This window comes from Prinia subflava, chromosome 4 (genome assembly GCF_021018805.1).
Source record: "Prinia subflava isolate CZ2003 ecotype Zambia chromosome 4, Cam_Psub_1.2, whole genome shotgun sequence".
Classification (NCBI taxonomy): domain Eukaryota; kingdom Metazoa; phylum Chordata; class Aves; order Passeriformes; family Cisticolidae; genus Prinia; species Prinia subflava.
The window spans coordinates 51,596,604-51,620,820 of NC_086250.1; the positions used below are offsets into that span (position 1 = coordinate 51,596,604).

General features: G+C 38.7%; 1 protein-coding gene across 1 annotated transcript in view; it reads left to right on the plus strand.

The window, feature by feature from the left end:
- Positions 1 to 15,771: 15,771 nt before the first annotated feature.
- The window catches only part of PTPRZ1 (protein tyrosine phosphatase receptor type Z1), a 91,401-nt gene continuing 82,955 nt past the window's right edge, over positions 15,772 to 24,217 (plus strand). Inside the window, exon 1 of the mRNA XM_063395001.1 lies at positions 15,772 to 15,925. Coding sequence (XP_063251071.1) covers positions 15,772 to 15,925 — 154 coding nt within the window. The remainder of the gene's footprint in view (positions 15,926 to 24,217) is intronic.

Genomic DNA, 24,217 nt, shown 5'->3' on the forward strand with positions numbered 1-24,217 from the left:
CAGAGAACAGAACAAGAGTTCAGGTCTAGTTCTCCACCTCAGACAAAATGGTTTTGCATGGTGCAACTGGTAAGAATAAAGTAACTGAAACTATATTTTTCCTTTGTCTTTACTAAAAGAAATCATGTAACATTTGTGGGGTTTTCTCCCTGCATTTAAATGGAATTACAGTACAAATATTAGAAGTATCATTAGGCAACCTATGTTTATTTGGCTATTCAGCAGAGATTTAATTTGAAAGATTGACTGACACTTATCTTCATCTGTTTCAACTAGTGAAAGTGAAAGATCCTTCTGCTCCATATCTTAATTAATTGGCTGCAGAATATTTCCATAGATTAATGGTCGATTTATATTGGGGATGGCTTGCTTTTGATGATGAGAAGGATGACAAGGTTAAAAATAGTAAATACAATAATGTAAGAAAATAAAGAATTCAATGTCTATTGTTCATGCAAGTTTTTTTGCAGTATCTGCCAAGTGCTATTTTAATATTTTCCACCTTACCAATGTTAGCTAAATAAATTTGCCTTATTGTTGCATGAAGCTGCATTTAAAGAGCACTGTAACTACATTTTTTGCCTTCCTTGAAAATGGCATTACCCAACAGCTTTACAGTGGGAATAGGAAGATCTTTCAATGCAGAGCTCTGAATTAAGACAGCAAGGACACGTGGTACTTACCCCTAATCCAATTTAAGAGCTGTAAATTCACAGAATTATTTTAGTAAGAACTACTGTGCCCTGTGCATGTCCACCAGGGGAGATGTTTGGACATTAAAACTGTAATGGGAAACATGGTACCTGCTCAAGGTGTGAGAGAGAAGACTGTTGATGGACAGTCACAGTGTAAGCAACAACATAATCTCGTCCAGGCAGAGGAAAAATGCTTAAGTACTGTAGTGGCTGTCATTTTTGCTGGAAATTTAGGTTTTCTTTCTCTGTGAGAGCAGACAATAGCAGCAAGGATTTCCTTAAAAGTTGCAACAAAAGATAAGATATACTGTTAGGGAGCATCTCAGATGTTTTTACTGAAGAAGCAGGGATCAATGGCCAGATCAGGCTATTCTCTTGGTTCTCCATGTCAAACACAATTGGATAAAGCAGAATTTCTAGAAACTGTTTGGGGAAAAAAACAATATTATTAATAATAGTCACTTAAATAAACTTTGTAGAGCAATTGGGTTGAACTGTACAGTGAAGAATCACAGAATTGGAGCACTTGAAAATGCTATTGCCCACAGCATAAAGGGTATACTCTGCAGTGTTGGTTAGGCCAAAATCTGCTCTATCCTATTCTCTTACAAGGGTAGTGAAAGACATTATTGTCTAAAACCAGCCTTTGCTCTTTGAACAAAGATTGCAACACAAAAGTAAGCATCATGTGATACCAGTTCTATAAGGTAGCTGCAGCTGATGGATCTGAGATTTTTTCTTTTTTTGGTATATCACTTCACAGTCATGTTTTGCTTCCCTGGTGGAATTTCAGAGACCTGATGGGTACATTGCTAAAGAGCATCTAGGGACACCTGTGAATTGAAGCAAGGGAAGAGTCAGTCGTATCACTTTCTTCAGACATCATCTTAACTTCATTGTTTTCCTGGAGATAAAAGTAAATTGTCTATCACAGAACAGTAAGTGATATTTATTTTAAGTTTAAATAGTAGCTGTATTTCATGAAGGCAAAATGCTGCCACTTTGTTTTGCCATGGTGTTTGAAACCAAACACCATAGATCACTCCTGTGTGGTATGCCAATGGTAGGAATAGCCATGTTGGGTCATACCAAAATTCAGTATTGTGTGACAGAGGCTAGTGCAGGTGCTTCAGAAGAATGAAAATGAAATCATGCAATAGGTAGAGGTTAAATACTCCCCAGTCTTTTCTTATGTTTATCATCTATGCTAGGTACCTTTTGAAATGTACTGTGACAAGACCAAGTATTACTGATAATCCTTATAGCTATTTCAGTCTTCATTTGGCTTTTATCCTGAGCAGTTTCATGCAGTCATAATTGCCTAGACAGATGTGAATAAAGAGTATGCTTTCACTGCTTTTCTTACTTTCAGCCTTCTCATTAATGCCCCTGGGTGTTCTTGTTCTTCCAAAGAGATGGGAACAAAAGTTCCCAGTCTTCATCTTAGCAACATTCATTATTCTTTATATTTGTTTTCTTTCCAAAACAAGCATTGTTAACTTTTTCCATCTTCTTATCTAGAACTTTTCCATGGTCACTTCCATCAATGTTCCCTCTCACCCATGTTATTGTGCTTAATTGTTTTAAAGAAGAAAAGTTCAGTACAGAATGCAGTTTTTCAGATTAAGCCACACTGCTGATTTGTTTTAAGGGGAAATAATATTTTTTCTTCACCTTTTCTCAAATACTTCCAAATTTGTGCTTGGACTCCAGCTATACATTGAATAAAGAATTGAATTTAGCTGTCCAGGGTTGCCCTTGTCTATGCTATCAGCTGATAAAGTTAATTAGAAACCCAACAAAGTATAAGCAGGGTTTTTTTCAGTGGTTTTTTTCAATTACTTTTTCTACTACTTCTGTCAAAGCTAATCATCATTTCGCATTGTTACATATTTTCCTTGCCTGTTACAGTTCCTTGAATTTCTTGAAACCATAGTCTTACCCAATGTGATTAAATGAAACCTCAGTTCATCACAACATTTTGCCATATCCTCTTGGATCATATAACTGTTTCCCTTTCTGGAAAATTAGTGGACATTTTGAAGAAACAATGCATTATTACTTAAACTAGAAATATTTTTATTTTGGGGAACTCTTTAAAAAGCTTCGGCATTTAATTACTAAAGGTAAGTGTCAGTGTACTATTTTGCCACCCATGCTGTGCCTTGAATGTCAATTTGGATTATGGTGCCATCATCACTCTTTAATGACTCATCTGCTGTTCATTAGGTAACCTGTCTGCTGTGCATATTAGCAGAAAGGCTTTGGCTTGTTTGTGCTCAAGAGGTACTTTTCATATTTGCACCAGCAGTGTTGCTCTAAGCTTTGTCCTGCTGGGCCATTTACCCATTTTACTTGTAGCCATTGAAGTCATACTGGTTTGTTACATTGTGCCGATTATTTCATCCTGTTCCCCCTTAGGAATTCAATTTGCTTTTCTCTGCTAGCCTTTGAGACATAGCCACATATAGATTTAAAATATGTATTTATATTATAATATATTATATATAAGTACACATTATATCTGTTACTAGGGCTCAGACTTATTCTTTTAGAGTCAGCTGCAGGTTCCCCTCCTCTCAGCAGTTTTATTTTCCCCAAGGTAGTCTCCAGTGCCTAGAAGCTTAAACCTTCCTTGCTCACTCAAAGAAGTGAGTATTAGCACTCTGTTCATTTTGTCTGTTTGGGCCTGTACCCTTAAATTGAAGCATTTATAGGAAAACAGGCAGAGAAGAGCTTCTTCTAAGGCTATGCATAAACTTCCAGGCCGTTCCCTATTCATAACTCTGCATTTCTAGCCGTGACATGTAAGTCAGGCTTTCTCCCTGGCACAATGGCAGAAGTGTCTAAATGGCCCTAGGACAAAGAGCCCTAATTACGTGCCCAAGAAGTGCTCACAGCAGACACTCTGAATCCAGCCTATTGAAGTTTTCCCTGTACCATAAAACCTTTATATAAATATTCATAAGAGAGAGGGGGACAGGCAGACGTGCTTCACAAGCTGCTAATTAATGCCTTTACCCATGGTTTTATTGCTCTACACCTAAACCAAGGACAGGCTGTGTTTATCAATGGCTTTGAGAATTTGGGGAGCCTGCAGTGGGAGTTCAGTGTTAAAATCCTCTTCTGGTACTAATTCTCCATCATAAAACCTCTTAGTTCTGTTGGAAGTTGAGATCTGAACCAGCAAAGAATTTAGGCAGGTGAATTCCCAAAGAGGGAATGACTTTATCGGTACTGGTGCAAATTCACAAGCCTCTTTAGTGTTGAAACCTAAGTACAAGATTCAAGCATGCTCATGCTACTAAATTACCATACATTTAGATAATGTTTTCCTGATTTTGGATGTTGTTAATTAATGGAGCAATTAATTAATTTATTAATTTGCTATAAAAGTAATTCAGCCCTGGTACATGAGTAATTGCATGCTTTTCTAGTTAGGTACATTGCATTTAACTTCACGTTTCAGTGTTTAGTTTGTAATACAAATTTGCCTGTGAATCACAGTGATATTCCCAGGCTTCCAGATTGTCATCTCAAAGATTTAATTTCTCACTATTAGAAAGTCACAGTCAATTTGCAGTTGGTTATTGAGTGTTGACAGCTGGCTGCCACAAGTATGAACTTTCAGTGATACTGAACTAATGGGAGCCTAGGAGGAGTACTGCAATAGGATTCTCAGTTCAAACTGTGCTACACGCTCAGTGTAGGATTGCAAGTAACAAGAGGTCAGAACCTCCATTTTGTGGTTCAGTGCACAAATAAAGGCTTTTCATGGAGTGCCACCACCACCTGAGACCTGTGAAAATGCTTTTTACTGGCTTAGCAAAAAAATGGATTATATGGGGAAATGATTATTGCATGAAGGTGAAATTTCATGTCTGCAGTGATTTTTTCAAACTGTGTTTCTATTATATTATGGGGCTATTATTTCCACATTTTGGGTCAAATCTTGCTGAAGTCAGTTTATGTCTCCTGACAGAATTCAACTGGCATTAGAACTGAAAGAGCATGAGCTAACAAAATAATGTTGTGAGTTTGTTTTTCTGAAATCACAAATCTGCATTGTCTGCTATTACTGTTACATAAAATGTTCATAAAGTAGACATTAGGAGGATGGATAGGTGATGGTCGTATACCACTGTATAATGGTTTTGTGCTCTGTCTGCATTCATGTGGGCCTTATATTGCTTCCAGTAAGATTTACCATCCCACTCCAAGATGAAGAGCATATTGATTAAATACAAATGAGCAAGATACATGACTATATAGATGGTGCAAAATATCTGATCAAAACATCTCACACACTACTTCCAAATATTATTAGTATCTGAATTCCAAAATTGTCTTTGAATTTCCAGGTTGGTAGGTCATTGGTACAGAACTTGGATGAGATTCCTATTTCCTTCATTGTACTGTCTTGGGCTTACATAAAACTGTGAGACAGACTGACCCTAAAACTATGTCAAATAGTCACTACAGAATAGATAACAAATAACTGAAGACAATTAAAAATGAAGTCAAGAAAATAAATGTGAAAAAAATAGATTTTAAATTGGCCTGCCTGACCTTGTTTTATTTGATATTCCCCCCCTCCTTTTTTATTATTAAATCTGTATCAAAAAAATAAAAAATATCAAGTGTCAATATTACTGTAGGTAGCTACAATAAACAATCACATCCAGGAGCAATCAGTACACGTGTTTTCAGCAATCTGTGAAAGTAAAAATATTGTTCTGTAGAACAATACACCATATTTGTGTGTGTTTGATGAAGTAGGGGACCAGATACTGAGCATTTGCTCTTTAAAACGTGTAGAACATGCGTGTCAGCAAAAGTGTGAGTTCTCAGTGCCTGGATTGTATGAAAATACAGCAGTGGTGTGGCACTCTACTTGCATGGTGCAGGAGTTGGCAAACACAGAGGAAAGTCCAGAGCATGGTCTTGAACTTCAAGCCATCCTCCGTTTCTTTTTTGGTGCTCTTTGGTTTTTATGTGACTTCCCAAATTAATAATAAGAAGCTAAAACTATGTCATTTAATTTGTCCATATTGACTTTTAAATTTTTGAAGTGGACTTCTGCAATAGCAGAAGTGAAATGATAAAATTATGTCCCATCAAAAGCAGAGGCCATACTAATTAAACGTGGGGCTGTGTGTCCTTGGTAGCTGTAAGATCTGGATGTGGATTATGGGAACTTCAGCCCCACCCAGCAGCACCAGACCCTGATCAAACACTCAGCCCCGTCCAACTGCCACCATCTCTGAGCAAAGCTCAAAGATCTGGGAAAATTTCTGTCTGAGTGAACTAAATTTTTTTCCTGGTCTACATGACATGTACTTCTTTTTTCGAGTAATTTCCTGGTTTAGGTTGTTCTATAGAGATTAAATTCAATATACATTTCAAATATATTGTGAAATCTCCCTTAGAGATAGTATTTGGACTTTACTTAGAGTCAACAGATATGGTTCAGCTTATTCAACAATGAGTACTCAACAATAAAGGCTTTTGTAATTTTATCCAGCAGGAGTCAGACTGAAAAGTGACATTTAGGCAAAAGGCAGACACCTAGGTCCTGTAAATGCTGAGAAATAAGTGCCTAACTTTACAGATACTTCACTTCTTTCCCTGAAAGTCTCCTGAATGCCTAAAATTCTGCTTTAGAGTTTGCTGAGAATTTCTTAGTCTGGGTAGCAGGGAGCAGCCTGGAGTCTTTTTCATATCTAATACATATTTCTATTTTAAAAAAATTAATGTTCTTTCAGACATCCTTTAAAAATTAAGCATTATCAGAATAGGTTAAAAGACACATTTGTAGTGTTAGGCTCCGTGTGAGCTATTGCTGACACTAATTCTCCTTTTCAGTGCATCCTGCTGGCTCTAAAACTCCATGAATACCAGGAGACGGGGGGGCAGTTTATGATGAGCTTTGGAATTTTTCAGTGTTGGTGTTGTGGTGTGTAGTTTCCTCAAGGGAGTTTCCTCAAGAATGATGTCGGTGTTGTTTTATAAAAGGAATATGACACAATTGCTAGACTTATTTGAATACTTGTAAAAAAATCATCCAGAGCAACCTCTCTCTTCCCCATGGTTATTGAAAAATAATTTCACTGAGACTGTAATATGACTGGAGGGATAATGGGTGAGTAGAATTTGCAATTCCATCGTCAAATAAATGCGAAAGGAAAATATATAATAATTAAAGGCTTCCTCCTGTGAGGAATGTCTTTCTGTCAATACCACCTCCACCAGTATCTTCAAAGGATCCAGTCTAAGGCTGATCATTCAGGTCCCCAAGATGATTTTAGCCACTGAAATATTTTGCAGAAGACAAAGTTTCTAACAGGTTGACTTCAGAATCTCTAGTGTCCTAAAAAGCATTTATTTTAGTAAATGCTTCTTTCAGGTGGCTTGCACAAGGCTTACTCTCAAGAGTTTTAGATAAATATTGACAAAAATTTAGAGCTTTACTAGTTGGTAGGTGCTAATATTAATAGACAGAGAGGCGCTGAAGAAACATAATAATTTTTAAAAAGCCACAGCTTTCCAAAAGCCAGTTAAATATGAGCTCTGGGATTTTGCATATAGGAGTTAAATTTGTTTTATTTTGCATTGCACTTTTATTGCAATGTTTCTTGTTTGCTGGAAAGGGAATTGTGAATATGTTTACACTTAGGTGTGAAATATAAGAAGCAAAACACATATTCTGCATTCCTAATTATATGTATTACAGTACTTGACACATGATTTTGCTAGAAATTGGGATCATTTAAGTTATTGGAATACCTAGAATGTTGAAGAGGATTCTGCAAATAAAATTATGGTACCTTTAATATTTATGTTTAGACAAAGTTCAGTATTTTTTATCTCTTTCATACTTCTCTAGTAGTGCTATAACAGAATTAAATTAATTTTGAAATCAAATGTCTATAGCTTCTCTGACTTGATTCATGTCTTGTTTTTTCGTGTCTGGTCTGGATTTACTTTTTATTTGTATGATTCCATGAATTTACATATGCTGAGTCAAGAGACTCTCTGGGCATGAGGAAAAGAGACTGGGTAGCAACAGAGTTACAAAAGAGTATGTGTTAGGAATCACTCCTTGATACTTGCTTTTTGTCAACATCAGTTCCAATTTCTATCATAAACATCACCTTGCCTCAGTTCATGCATGGGACAATGGTGCAACATTTTGGAGGGAATTGCAGTCTTCCTAAGTCCCTCCTGGTTTTGGAGACATGTTTTTAGGTGCTTCAGCAGCAATCTAGTCCTGTAGTTGTGCAAGGCTATCTCGTTCTACAGGTCCTTAAATTATTGATAAATCTTTGTGTTTAGCCCAAAGGCTTCATGGGCATTTAACTTCCCCCACCTATGCCTGTCCAACATAAACACTGGTGAGTACCACACTCCCCTCTAAAAGCTGTCCTGTGGCCTTGCTTTCGGTGAGCAGACACTTGAATGCTGTGTGGGTGACAAGAAAGGTCCTAAAGTTTGATAATGCTTTAACTGTTGGGAACTGGCTGTGTGGGAAATGGCTGTGTGAGCTCTGTCAGACCCTTTGGGTGTACCAGATCCCAAGTGGAAGGAAACATCTAACATTTAACATCTAACACTTCCTACTACTTTGCCTTTAATCTGAGTGAAGGTGGCAGCCTGTAATTTAACCATGTTGAATCATACCCAAGAGTATCCCTCCCAATTTCCACTGCATGCTTAGAAATTTCAGGGCCACTCTAAGCCTCAGCATGTAAAATCCCAGAGGAGTAGAACCTAAATTGGACAAACTGGAGTCCATGTTACCTTTGCATGTAAAAGGCATTGGAAAATCATGATTAAATGTGATTTATAAACCTTAGCTGATGCCATAGATATTGTATTTTTAATTCATGGCACTATTCACTGCAAAGTTGTCACAGATAAAGTAAGCAGCGTGCCTATTAATATTCTGATGCTTAATAATAGCTACTTTTAAATTAAAACCATCAATCTTTTTCTTCTACTTTTTCTTCTAATTTTTTTTAACTTATACACAATTTGTGTTAGTAAATAAACACAACAATGGCCAAATTGTAAGAAGAGTTTTATTTTGGCTTTATATTTAGTGCAGGAAAAGTCTCACTTGTCAATGCGTAATGGAATGAGCAGCCTACGCTCAAGTGTGATGGAAGGGACTGACTCTCTTCATATACCCAGTCATGTATCAAAGCCTGAAATAAGCCTACACAGAAGAAACTGTGGGTAAAAAAGGATTTTTAAATTTCACTAAGGTTGTGAGAGTTCTCAAACAGGTGTTGACAGAAGCCAGACACTTACAAATTCAGGGAAAAAGAATATATGAAATCCTGACTCTCTTCATATACCCAGTCATGTATCAAAGCCTGAAATAAGCCTACACAGAAGAAACTGCGGGTAAAAAAGGATTTTTAAATTTCACTAAGGTTGTGAGAGTTCTCAAACAGGTGTTGACAGAAGCCAGACACTTACAAATTCAGGGAAAAAGAATATATGAAATCCTAGAGGTGGGTTATTAAAGTATTTTGTGTTGTTAAGAATTTTACAGATGACATTGCAGAATAAAATACATTCAGAAGAAGAGGGAGACCTTACTCAGGCAAATGGAGGTCATTCTGTTAAAGAGATTTATGGTTAGCTACTGTCTTTAAAAACTTCAAGACTGTTACCAGATTGTGCTCTGAATCTTTTCATTGCTGCTGTCAGTATAGAGTTATTTCAGTTGAAGCAATGAAGCTACACCATCGTAAGATCGATGAAAGATATAGAAGTGGATTCTGTGGCCTTCCTGTCAATGAAAGAGGCTAAAATAAGTAAATTAAAAATGTGAAGAACCTATTAATTTCTCATCAGATGTGATTTTGCATAGTTTTACCTCTATTTAATGTTGTCAGAAGCAGAACCTGTATAATGAAACTCCATCCAATCTATTTAATTGTATTCTTTTCATATTTGACAAGCCTCAAGTATCTCTTTTGTTAATTACATGTAGCTTTTTAAAAAATTTATAATTGTCCCATTTTTGCAGTTTGTCTTCCTCTCTCTGACTTCTTTGCAGCAATTTTGTCTGGTGTTGCACTTCTTAGCCACTAGCCATGCACAGATTTTTTCAGCTACCCAGTATAAGCATTGCTATTACCATACCATTTCAGTTTGTTCTACAGTTCCTAATTCTTCTCCCGTGAAGATATATTTATCTAAATATACAAATAAGCCATTTGCCTGATGGCCTGTCTCTGATAATAACCAATGCCAACTGATAAGTCAAGTGGATTAAAAGAGGGCAAATATGCACTGAGAATTTCCCAGTATAATCCTCCCAATTTCATCAATAGACTTAGTGAACCAACAGTGATGTCACTGTTTAAGAAGTGTTTGTGGATTTCTCCATCACAGATTTCTGAATCATTTCCAGACCTGTGTAATCCTCTGATATTCATAGCTTCCCACTTCTGCAGTCAGTAATGCCAGTGTACATAGCTGAGCTCTCATTAGACACAATTTGCTTGAAATAAGAGCTTCTGTGTTCCTCAAAGAGAGGATTATTGCAGTTTTCAGTGATTGCTCATCCTTGCTGGTGTTCTGAGAGTCCCTGTGCACTTCCTTGACCTAAGAACCACGCACTGAATCTTCCCCATGTAAACTGGAATTTTAATACTAAAAAAGCCCTTATCTCCATGACTATACTGCATTTCCATTATCCACTTATACCAGATGAATACTTATGACTTTAGAATCTATCCGCTTTGCTCTCCAGTTCGATTTTAGGAGGATAAATACTAAATGGACTGTGTATTCCAGGACCAAATCATGTTTGTAATCTCAATGCATAGTTCATAATGTCTACCCATACTGTACATGCAGAACACCAGTGTAGAGATTTGTAGATCTCACTGATGCTGACATCACTTAATGTGTCCCAGTTCCCATAAATAAGTCATTCTGGTGTCAGAATCTCCTAAATTCCAGCTCCAGCGCAGTGCAACTCACGAGTTCAGGCAGATGGACGTTAAACCACAAGGAGGTTGTCCCTTTTTCCTCTTGAGTCTGGCAGCTGGTGTGTCTTGACACTGCTGGGGCACAAAGGACATAAAGGGTAGAATTACATTCTCCTGGTATAAATGTCAGTCCCAGACTATGCCTGGGCTTGTATCCTTTGTAGCAAAGCAGCACACTGGGTGCAGCATCCCCAGACTCTCGAGCACTGTCCTTAGAAAGCCCTTTTATACCAAGGCTTAGGAAAGGGATCTCTGGTGGATCCTTGGAGCTTGTTGCCTCAGCATCTCCTTGAGAAATTTCCCCAACAGAATTCAGAGGTTTAAGGTCCCATTTCCTCTTCTCTGGCTCTTTTTTCTGGCACAGTGTAAAATCAACAGTATCTCCCTGACAGATAATTCTGTTAATCATTGAAGCTAATAATTTTTTACCTTTACGTATGCATAAACATATTGAGGATTAGAATGTTTCATTCACAGCACTAAGTCAAAAGAGACTCAATTGAGGCCAGTAAGTACAAAAGGAATATCAGACTCATATCAGAAAGAAGAAAATCTGGTTATTTATATATACTTTTTAACCAGGAAAAAGTATCTACAAGATCTTATTACTTCTAGCACTATACTTTAACCAGAGATCATGTTGTCTCTTTGCCCTTTGACTGAGTATGAGACAGGGTCAGTCACAAATCAGCCAGTCCTGCTACCCATGAATAGCAGGGGAGCATTTGCCATCACTGTTTCTGATTTCATGGGCCTTGGGCACTGGGGAATGGACTGTTTCAACAGAATATAAAAAGAAACCAGTCTTACAGCCTCGGACAGAAACATTTGACTTTGAAGGAGAGTAGTAAAAGGAGGGGAAAAAAGCATTTAATGATATCTTGCATGTCTCTTTAATAGGCATATGTCATGGGTTAGCACTGGCCAGATGTTAGTGCACTTATGAATATATGTTTTTTCTCTAACAACTCCTGTGGGATGTGATTAGGAACAGAGCAGAGCAGGCTTAAATCTTGAAAACAAAGAAAAACCCACCAAAACTTTATTAATTACATAAGAACAGGGACAGAAATACTCTTAAACACACACAGAGACAGAAATAAAAACTTCTTAGAACATTTCTTTTCCCAGTTTCTACCTCCCCACCCATCACTCTTCACAGACCAACCCTTGGGTTTTAGATCAAACAATCACCACTCAAAAACAAACTAATCTTCAATTCAGCAAGGGAGAGAGGAGTCTCTCTCGCACCACAGACTGTTCCTCAGAAAACAGGGGTCCACCCCTTATGTGTTCCCATGTCACCCCTGGCACCGCCCAGAGAGGTCTGCCAGGGTGACACTCTCTTTTTCCTATGTCCAGCGCTCTCACCGCTGTCTACAGGCTGAAAACTGCATACAGGGCTCTTTTAAGGATACTTGCATGCCGAGCTCTCCCCCTTTTTACCCAGGGGCCGGGGTTCCAGGAGCAGGTCTGCCCTGAGGGCAGAGGGCGCCACTTCACCCTCTCTTTCTTTTTTCTGCTCGCTCCACTCTTCTAAGTGCTAGTCACTGTAGCAAAAGCAAGGGCAGCTGCATCTACTCAAAATGCAGTTTATGTTCAAAAGAGACTTAAGTTCAGTCCATGGCTGACATTATGCAAGAGAAGTCTGGCTCAAAAGGCTACTCCTCTCATTCTTCTATCGAGTTCTTTCTAATCATGCTTTATTATCTCGGTCTCAGGCCGCTTCCCTCTTTCCGAAAACCACCAGTCATGAGAATCAATGTCTAAGAAAAGTTTCTTTCTACTAAGCAAGGGTTAACAGTTTCTTCTCAGCAGGGTGCTGCAGGCGGAGGCACTCCCAGGCTCCGCAAACCCCCACGTGGTTGGGCACCTTCTCCCGGAGTTTGGGGGGAAGAGGGGGTGAGCACACACAGAAGGCACTTCCACAGTTTTCCACTCCTCCATCCTGGACGGGGCAGCTCAGTTCTAGTTCTGTCCTTTCTCTTCTCCCCCCCCCGGGGGGGCTCCGGCTTACCTGAGCCGACCACGTGTTTCCCCTCCCCCACCCAGCCTCGTGGCCGGGCAGGGGAAGGAGGCCGGAGCCGTCTCTCTGCTGAAACCGGGATCTGAAAAGAGGCCGAACCCCCCAGACTCCTGCTTTTAACTCTTTGTGTCCTCAGAGGCGTGTCCAAACCTCCGAGTGACCAATCCAGGTGCCAGCAGAAAAGCTGATCACTGATTGGACTGCCCACATCCCCCTGGAAAAATTCACCTCCCCCCCAACTACGACAGCATAGAAAGATAACCATAGAACTGTTTAAAACATGATCCCAAAACCAAGCTGCCCTGTTCTATGAATAAATCAAAAACTTATGGAAACATGTTCAATCACTTCCTGGAAACAGAAAAGAATATTTAGGTTTTTTGCTTCATAAAGCAGCATCTCATCCAAGAAAATTCAAACTATTTTAGGCACTGGCTGGAGATGTCAGTCGGTGTCACAGAGTCATGCAGACTGTCAAGCTGATCATGCTTAATCAGTGTCATAGATTTACGTATAAAACCACAAACTTGACATCAGTTTTGGTGGGGTTTTTTTGTTTTTGTTTTGGTTTGGTTTTTTTGTGGTTTTGGTTTTTTTGGTTGGTTTTTTTGTTTGTTTGGTTGGTTGTTGTTGTTGTTGTTTTTGCTTTTTTTTTTTTTTTTTGGTGGAGATGTCCTTCCTATCTTCATTTAAATTAAATGCAAGGAATTTAAATATAGTATTTAAACAGAAGTACCTGCTGTCATCAGCATATATCATCAGCAAAAGGGATGTTGATTTTTTAGCTTTAAATAAAATAAAACTGAAAAATAAAATAATTTCAGCTGATCTCTACACTGTTAGCTGTTTAACACTGGCAGTTTACACAGCAATAGAATGCATGGTTGTGTTTCCCAGGGCAATTTACACCAGCAGCTCAAAGGAACACTTGCTGCATGGCTCAACCTCACACTCACACGGCATTTTCCTCCACCACTCCTCCTAGCTATGAATCTTCAGTCATTTCCCAGATGAAATTTGCTTTTCTTCCCTAGTTTTGCCACATATTTAAAGTGTAAAGAGACAAGACCAAACCACTGAGAGTCCCTGCAGATGCAAGAAGGTTCATGGCTGTGAGTGCTGTGGAGGGGCTGTGGATGCACAGCTGGCGGATAACAGAGGAAAGAAGGTGTATCAACTCCTGACTCCTGGAATCTTTAAAGACTTTCTGTAGGGTTTACTGGGTCTGTAAGCGTGCAATGCACCAAACAAGATGAACCTTGCTATTTTTTTTTTTCTTATTCATTGAAACTATCACTCTTTGTTCATCAGAACTCCTTGTGAAATTTAAAAAGTACTGGGAAACTCTCATGCCCAGACCCTGCTTAGTTTGCATGTGGCTGCTCAACTGATTGCAGGAAGTAACAATTAGGAGGACAGTGGATAAAGGAGGAAACTGGAGACATCAACTTACAGCTGTGAATCACAACTTACACAGCTTTCTTTTCCATAATTAATTGAAGGAGCAGGCTCAATGCACATTGACTTGGAAATGTGGTCCTATGTAAATCCTTTTCCAGTGCCATGACTTACCTGTGAGGCTTGATCTTAGGACTAAACGTGAGTTGTTACAAGGGATAATTTGGCAGGGAGGGAGAAGGAGAAGAGAAAAATATTAAAGGACAATCCCATTACATGGAGGAAGTAGAAGTCTGGTGAAATTAATAAAATATGACTTCAGATAGGTAGCAGAAAGTCACTGTAAGACAAACATGTAAACTTGCAAATAGCAATTATGATTTAACATCCTGTAATCAGTACTACATTTCTGCATGAAAGAAAAAGAAATGGATGTTATGAAACTGTTTCATTAAATTATTTATTGCAGAGCATGAGCAGAATTCTGTAGCATTTTCTCAAGGAAGCAATCCATATATTTGTTCAACATGCTCGAGGGCAAATATATCTTAGATAAATTGTATTGTACTGCTCTAGAACAGTAATGAGGTTGGTTAACATTATGGCTCTTGAAATGATGAACTCAAAAAACATGTATCTGCAATTTACATGCTTCAGTAATTATTAGGGGCATAATCATCTATTTGCCCATATCACTGTGTTGCTAGAATTTCTGTAGGACTGGAATAAAAAGAATAACAGTGAAGGTTATTCAGTAGTCAGAATAATCAATGAGCATTTATGCAGTTAGATATTTCTCTCTAGAAAAGTATAACATCATTTGAAAGTAACTAGTACCTATGCTCTCTCCATCAAATTTATAGACATACAAGTAAGTAATACTTTATAATTATGCCAATGATAGAACACAATGAAATTATATTTTAGAATATTTCATTCATTATCTTTATCATTTCTATTGTGTCAGCAGTACAAAGTTATAGCAAACATAAAAAGCATAAAAAGTCATGACCACACTGAAGCAAAAGTTTAGCTGTTATTGACATCCTGGTTATCCTTTTTCAAAGGGCATCACAAAATGGGATTTCTTTGTGGGAGAATTGTATTAATTTTAAAAGAGGAGGAATGGTTGTAGGAAGGGAGGGAGGGAGGGAGGGAGGGAGGGAGGGAGGGAAGGAAGGAAGGAAGGAAGGAAGGAAGGAAGGAAGGAAGGAAGGAAGGAAGGAAGGAAGGAAGGAAGGAAGGAAGGAAGGAAGGAAGGAAGGAAGGAAGGAAGGAAGGAAGGAAGGAAGGAAGGAAGGAAGGAAGGAAGGAAGGAAGGAAGGAAGGAAGGAAGGAAGGAAGGAAGGAAGGAAGGAAGGAAGGAAGGAAGGAAGGAAGGAAGGAAGGAAGGAAGGAAGGAAGGAAGGAAGGAAGGAAGGAAGGAAGGAAGGAAGGAAGGAAGGAAGGAAGGAAGGAAGGAAGGAAGGAAGGAAGGAAGGATTGGAAATCTTCTGTTTGCTTTGCTTGTGTACTTAATATGCTACAATGTTAATGATATTTAGATTTTGTTTAACCAGTACTTATCATTTGAGGTGAAAGATAGGGACAAAGTAAATTATTCATCATTAATTAGAACTGTGATTATCTTGTTGGAGGGGGCATGTCATCAACACTTCAAGGTCCTACTTTCTTCTGGTTTTACTTTTTACCTTCTGGTTTTAATATTGTAAATTTTTACTATTTTGCAGATTTGGTGTACGGATACTATAGACAGCAGAGGAAATTGATTGAAGAGATTGACTGGTCATATACAGGTAAGCAAAACTGTCTATTGAATACCTTGTTTCACTTTGATATTTTCATGTTATTTTTAAGAGCCTCATGCGTCCATATAGCACTTACCATATGCCTAAACAATTGCTAAAGTGTAGGAAATGGATTCTGAAAAATACAGGAACTTTACAATAGGAGAGTATTTTCATCTATTTAGTAGTATTGCATCTACCTAGTAATAGTAATTACATCTATTACTTTTGGAAAGAGAAAGTCCTCGTCCTTAAAACCTCAGCCTGAGACCTGACTGATTTGATGAAGGCTGGGTCAGTAAATTGTTAGGTGCTCATTACTCATCTCAACATTACTGTTTTATCAAATCAGAAAATTGTTTTATCAAGTCAGAAAGGCTGAAACAAAGCACAGCACATTATGTGGGAAAGAACCTCTCCCTGAAATTCTACCCTGTGCTTGTAAGCATTTGAGCATCCTTTCCAAGTCCCACTCTGACCGTCCTAAAAACTGTCACTTTGTCTCTCTCATTTGCATGAATGAGAAAGATATACCCTGAAATTCTTCTTGACTATTGCCTCACTAAAGAACAACAGTAGAAAATTCAAAATTAGCCTCTTATGTTCTTGTGTATAAGTCAAGTGCTTTCAGTAATACTGAATTTGTAATTTTTACTGAAAATGTCATTTTGTCCTAGCTGTCTTTTGCCCAACATGTAGGAAATCAGTTCTTACGGATGTGTGTAGGCTCTTACATTTTAAGTTGCTTAAGTTACTGCTTCAAAAATGCCAAACTATGAAAAATAAGGATTGTCAAATTTCAGTCTTTCATAAATTTGATTCAAAATATGTTCCTGTAGTTAAGGAAAATTACACCATTCCTTTTATTTCTCTCCCTGTCTTTCTCATTTTCAAGACAGTTTTTATCTTCTAGTGTAAAACATATCTAACAAGTTTTAAGCCTAGAGAGAATTGAAACAGGCTAGTCATAAACCCTTCAAAATGAGATTTATAATGAAAACTCCCACTGACACAGATTGTACTTCAAAATTCAAGCATAAGATCAATGAATACAGTATTTCATCTTCAAAGTCAATCCATTTTTTAATATTGTAGTTAGAGGCCTGCAGGGATAAACATCCTGGATTCCTGGTGGGCAATCTTTAAAAATTCCAGAGGACAATCTTTAAAGGATAGCAAAAGGGGGTTATTTAGGATCTCGGAGGATATAGCTTTTCCCTAGGCTGAACAGAGCACCCGTGCACTGTGCAGCTGCTGCAGCATCTGCAGATCACCCTTGGTGGATATTTTATGTGGAAAAACAGCACAGACTTGGCATGCCAGATGATCCATACCTGTGGTTTCTCTTCCTTAACGTGTGGGACACTTGTGTGTTGTCATCTCCATTCAAACGCTTTGCTCTAGGGACTCCCCAGCTGGCAAAGCCTCTCTCCCCAGCCAGCCCTGAACAGGAGCCTGCTCAGCACTGTGAGCCCTGCCTGGCATCCTGCTGCTCCTGCCCAGATCCATCCTGCCCTGCTGCTGCTGCTCCCCGGGCCCTCTGCTGCACCGTCCGTGTGCCCCAGCACAGCTGACTGCATGTGTGCTCAAAAATGGATATTCACAGCTTTTGGGGAGGGCTCCTTGTAAGTCAGGCACTCAGAGCTTAGGGCTAGCAACTGTTTGCAAGCTGAGTATTATGGGATGCTTTGCTGAAATATCAGGTAATTGGCTCATGGCAGAAGGTGGGATACACAAACCCAGCTTTCATTAATAAAAAGACAGCCTTCCCGAATGTGAAAAAAATATAGATTTGAACATTGTGCTTTGGAGGCACAGAAGTCCAGAGACTGAAGCATATAGGTTTTGATCTCCTTCCTTTATAATAACTTATTTTATTCCTGAGGCAAGCAATAGCAGGTACTATATGTATAAGCACTGTACCTAGCACAGGCATAAGGTGGTGAGGCATAGACCAACATGCACACTTCTGAATGGAAGACCTGTGCTTTGCCAGTACATTTTTTCCCCAGACACTAGTTATATTCTGCTGTCTTGTAATCTGCTCAATGAAAGACTGAAAGTGAAAAATTTCATTGAAAGTGAAAAATTAGACTCAGTGTGTCAATGAAGTTTTGAATGGGCTTGGGGATCCTCAAACCATAGAGTCTAATCCACCGTGGGTAAGTGAAATCTAACTGGCTTGATAAATTAACCTGAGTTCCAGCAGTGTAATTCTCTATATCAAATTTAAAAATTCAGATACATTAGCCACCATGGGTCAATATACTCCTTTACTGGGATGGTGATGTGAGGTGAAAGTAAAATGGAACTAGAGAGTTTTACTTGCTATAATCATCCAATTTCTGAAAGTGAAGTTTCATTATAAAGCATTTCACATGCTGGAAATTAATGTGAGTCATCATCAGGTTAGACTCTTGGATAAGTGTATAATGAAGTCATAAACACCACTGGAAACATTTTGTAATACTTCTAAGAGCTCTGTTTTAAGCCACAAACAAAATCTGCATTTGCAAGCTTTAATTTAATCTTTTGTGTCCTGAATTTGCATTTATTTGCATAAACAAATAGAGTGTTAAAGAACTGGAAGGTGCAAGTTACAGATGCATCCATTTTTTTCTGGAGTAAGGAGATCCTGAAACTAGGCTATTCGTAAAAGTTATTTTAACACCTTTGATTGTATTTTTCAGTAAAGCAGTCATAGAAATTTTTTTAAATAGCATGAATATTTTCAAATGGTGTCAAATGGCAAAAGGTGAATCCAGCCATTTTTTGTTGTAGAAAATCCTGGTGTACTGTGAAATTTTGATTTCCTTAAATCAGTTACATACTAATTGATAAGCAAAGGCCATTTAGACAATATTTAACTGTACCACTAAGTTTAGTCATTCACATATTACTTCAAAGCATAAAGCAAGTAATATGAGCGTCTTACTTTCTGTCATCAAGGTGAAAGATTATTTTTTGTGCTTTGTTATCTGCATTGTTTTAGACAGAAGGAATGATATAATGCTGTTTTTTGGTTCTGATGTTTGGGGTTTTTTTTAAGATGGCTGGCTGATAGTAGTCCATCAAAAGTCCAAGTCCAAAAGTTCACATGTAAAACTGGCAAGTGGTACAACAAACAAAGACTTTCTTTTTTCCCTGATGAAATGTCTTTCTGTTGGGTTTCACTCTTGGGATTTTGGTTCTTGTTCTCAACAAACAAGTTATGGGCTTTAGGGGAAAAAAACCACAGCTGAAATTTGTTAAAAGCAAGAGATTCTAAACAGTCTTCTAGGAATTAGCAAAGCCAAGGGTTTTAAACTTCTTAAAAAATTGAATATTCTATGTAAATGAATACCATAGGCAGATCAGTGTTCTTTGTCTCACCATGTAGGAGTGTTATGTTCAGCCTGTGCTGCCCTTTATTATGTGATATGCTGTTACACAATTGCCTTACAAATACTGGCAACTCTGATCTTGAGGAAAGGGTGATTTTGATAAAAACTGGTTGGTCTCCAGGTATTCAAAGAACATTTTTATTATTTGCAAGCAGAATCTGAATAATATTTCCTTTTTCTCTGCGGAGAAGCATCATGAACCATAGAATCACAGTATAATTTAGTTTTGAAGGGGCCCTTGGAGATCATGTGATTCCAGCCTCAGCTCAAAGCAGAACAAACTTCAAAGTTGAAACAGGAAAAGTATTGAAAATCTCCATAGAAGGAGATGCTGCAGTTTGGTCAATGTGTTCCATTCTTATTTTGAAAACATTTTTTTCTTTTACTCAGCTTCAGTATGTCTTATTGCATCTTGTAGCCATTGCTTCTCACCCTTTCCTTGTGCACTGCTCTCTAGGTTGCTTTAACAGTGCAGTAGACTTCAGCTAAGTTCCTCTCAGCTTAAGCTTCAGCAAACTCAGGGCCCTCAGCCCCTCCTCATACATGATGTACTGCAGCCCCCAGCCCGTCTCAGCAGTGTTACTTGCTAAGGTAGCCCAGGACAGTGTTTGTCTTCCTGACTGCAAAGGCACACTGCTGACACACACAAAACTCATTCCATCAGGATTATTAATTAAGATATTTCCAGATAATTATTAATATCTGGTGTTTCTCAGTAGTAATGTATAGTGGTGGTGCTCTTCTGGTCCTTGCACCAATACTTCCTTCAGTAACAATGCCTAAATGTAATTTCCTTGTTTTGCTCCCCTGTTGAATTAATTGAACTAATCTTGATGACCCTGGAACTGTTACCTTTTTGTGTCTGATTCAACAGCCTCCTGGAGATATTCCCTTCATTCATCATTCCCATTACTGTTGCTACACAGACAGAACTTCAGTTGTTATTTGAAAAGCTGGGTTTGCCACCTCAAGTTATTGCTTCAAATGATCCTGCCTGTAGTTTGGCTCAGAAATTAAAATGGCCTTTGTTTTCAGTGCTTTTCAGCAATTTTCTTTCTTGCCCAAACAAGAGCTAATATTTTAATTTCAAATGTTCTATCATATTTCAGTACTGAGGAGATTCCATTTCAAAGTCACTGCTCACAAAGTTTATGGAAAAGTATGTTGTTGCTTATATCGATAACAATGCATGGGCGTATTTTGCTTTTCACTCAGCCTTAAAGCTGAACAAGGATCTACATTATCTCAGCTGTGGCTCAACAGAATGATTTTAACACTGGTAGCTAACTCTGCTTATTCTGTAAAATGTCTGCTGCTTCTGCTGCTCACTAGTTCAGTCCAGGTAACGTGGAAAATGTGAGTCTTTCCCCTCATCCTCACCCTGCCTGTCTGTTCAGCTGCCATCTGCTGGGAGCAGGGACAAGGTGGGGCATGCAGGTGCTGCTCCCTGCCCTGCAGCTGCAGTGGAGGAGAGGCTGTGCTGGTGGGTTTGTGTGAGCGTGGGCACGGCGCTTGCTCCCTGTGAGGCAGCTCCAGGAGCAGGGCAAAGGCGGGCAGGAGGGGAGGGCAGGGGTCTGGGTCTGGGCCATCACCTCCCAGGGTGCAGCATGAGCCATGAGCCATTTTGTGAGCCAAATCCTGACAGTCGGCCTGTGTGGGAGAGTGGGATGCACCAGCAGGAGCCTGCTGGAAGGGGGATCCAGGAGCTGCCTGCTGAACCGACTGCTTTAATGGACAGTTCTGCCAGACCAGACTGAAATGTCTCCAAGAGAGCCCTGGCCAAGAGTTGATGAAACCTTCTGCTTTCAGTGGTTTTTTCAAACTGTGTTATGGGGAGATGCATACCAAATTATGTTAATTTTTTTCCTTGCAAAGTAACTACCATGGCAGTATCGGCAGAACTTCATGAGAAGATCTAGTCTTTTTATGACCTCCTGCCAAATACATCATTTTGTGCCTTGTATTCACCAGGTACAATCATAACTGATGTGCTGTATCACTTGTGGGTAATAAAGAAAAGCCTATGCTCTTGGGCTGTCTGGGTTCCTTCAATAAAGGGTGCAGCATAAGAAATGAAAAGAACATACTTTCATTAACTCATAAAAATAGTTTGCAGAGGGTCTTTTCTTTTTTAGTAGACTTATGCTTCAGAGGCTGTCATACCTTTTCTGGCACGACATCTCATTACATGTACTTATAACCCCCAGATCACACAGCCACTGGTGCTTCCAGCCTTTCATCACTAAATTCACAGGAGCACTAATTAAAAAGCCTATTACTCTGCTACTGTTTTTGGAAGGCTATGATTCCACAGCAGAAGGTACATAGTTATGCATCTGTTTGCATCAAAGGGACAAGGTGTCCTCAGGTGAAAAGCCACATGCTAGCATTTCTGGCCATCAAGAAATTCCTTCTAAGATATCTCAGTAAACTGAATCAACAGCACAATGCATGTTATTTGACACAAACAAGATGTCTATTCAGTGTATTTGTGGATTTTGAATTCATATAAAATGATATGGTTAAGAAGTCTGTTTCTTTTCAATGAGGAAGGCTGATCTTTGAGCACTAGAAAGCTATTAGCAGCAAAGTGGAATTCATTTAGCTTTTATTAAGTAATATTTCCAGGATAAACCAAATGGAAAACTTTTCAAGCGATTTTGGAGGAGGAAGTAAGAGAATTGGACTGCGAATTCATGGAATTTTCAGAGTTGGATGTTTGTAGAACAGGTATGAAGAACTGTATTCATAATTGTCTGATCACTATTAAATTATAGTATTTTTATTTCAATTAATATTAAAGCGATCAATTTGCCAAAGTTTCCTGGTAAAAAAGTTAGATAAGACTGTTCCTTTCTCCATTTCAGTCCTCTAATGCTATAAACAAAGAAAACCATTTTCACAAAGTTCACAGCAACTTTTTCAGAGCATCATTCAGATTTTTCAAATGCAAGGTTGGTTTCTGAATACAGAAGTCTAAGTGTGAGGTATTTGCATAGTGTGGCACTACTCTTATGCCAAGGTCTGTTCAGGGGTCAGAAAGATGTAGAAACTTCTCATTAAGTAAATGCATTTGGAAATGAAAAGCTTTTTTAGGAGTGCTGTCTTTGGGAATATACCAAAGTCAAATGGAAAAAGCAAAATTTGAATATCTCACAGCAGACTGCAGCCTCTGGTTAAGCCTCTTTGTCCTTCAAAATGATCATAAAATTATCCTTATGCACATACTCCTGAATGATTTCTCATTTATACAGTAGGGAAGGTTATGTTCTTGGGGACCACTTGCTTACCAAATGCACAGATGATTACTTTGAGATCATCACCTCCATATCAAAATGATCTGTGGGTTTGTGAGGTTTAGAGCCCAGCAAATAATTCTCACATTGCTTATGTTTACAGAAGGCTGTATTTAATTATCTGCTCCATCCAATTAGTTTAGGACTTCCTTACTAACATTTTTACTCGAAGGCTATTCTGCTGTATTTATAACAGGTTTTGATTTTTTCCTGATGAATTCAAACCCCACTCATTTCAGTATGCACAGTTTGATAATACCTAATAAATAATTTTGTGCAATTTACTCTCAAATTTGAAGCTGTTCCTGATCTTTATCTCATTAATTCAATAGATATCAAACCCTTCTAGGTAGACTTTCCGTGTAAAGTTCTTTAACCTATAAACATTAAAGCAATCCCCCAAAGTGCAGGTTTAGACAAGTCTGTGAGAGAAGGAAGATAAAGGGTACAACAAAGGATCCTGAGCAGGGGCGGGGCAGTGGAGTGTGACTTCTCTCTTGACAGCACAAAGCCTTCCTGTAGGGTCAGGTGTCCCTGGAATGGGCTCCTCAGGGAAGTGGTCACAGCACCAATCCTGTCTGAATTCAGGAAGCACCTGGACAGCACCCTCAGGCACATGGTGTGATTCTTGAGGAGTCCTGCACAGTGCCAGGAGTTGGTCTCAGTGATGCTGATGGGTCCCTTCCAGCTCAGCATATTCTGTGATTCTGTGAAGCCAAAGCCTCCACAAGCTCAGGGACTGATGTCAGCTTGGCACGTTGCAAGTGCGCTTGACTTAGTTGAGGAGGGCATAGGAGGGGCAGCAGATGCTATTTCAGTTTCTGAATTTTGAATGCTGAATTACTGCAAATTACTGTAAACAAACTTAACTCGAATTTTTGTGCTGTACTATAGAATTTCATATTCAAATGTTATAACATCCCCCCCCCCAAAAAAAAAAAAAAAAAAAATTCAAAACTTTTCAATTTGAGAAACTAGGGAAACCTATCAGCATTTCTCTCCTGGAATAATCAGCATTTGCCACTAGATTTATCACTTGAACTGTTCCCTCAATCATTCGAATGCCAGAATCATGGAATTTCAGTTCTGATCATCTCTTCCAGCTGTGAAAAATGCACAAGTCCTTTTTTGTGTGAAACCAGGTCTCTCTGCATACATATTTAGCTGGTTCCTGCTATGTGTCAACAGTTGTGCTTGCAACAAACTCCATATACAAGGTGTGGTGGCCTCTTTCTGCTCTCTTCTAAGAGCTTTCTTTATAAGAAAGTAAACTGTGGCTTGATCTGATATTGCCTGGCATTGATCCTGTTTTAGGAGCCACAGAAACAATTGGCTTGTCTTCTTTCATCCTTTATCATAGATGCTGCATTTGAAACCTAAGCTGTTTTCCCTCTGTCAGTGGCTCCTCTGTCAGTGCACTTTATCTGATGAAAACTGTGTTAACAAGAGACGTTTTCAAAGGGTAGTTAAGAAAATTAGGATATTAAAAATGTAAAAGCAAAGAGAGGGATAATATGTTGAATGCTAGAAAAAAGAAAGAATCATTTACATGTAAGGTCTTGGAAAATTGTTTCCCAACTTCTGATATTTCCCTAGCTGTGTAAGAAGCCAATTCAGGGCTT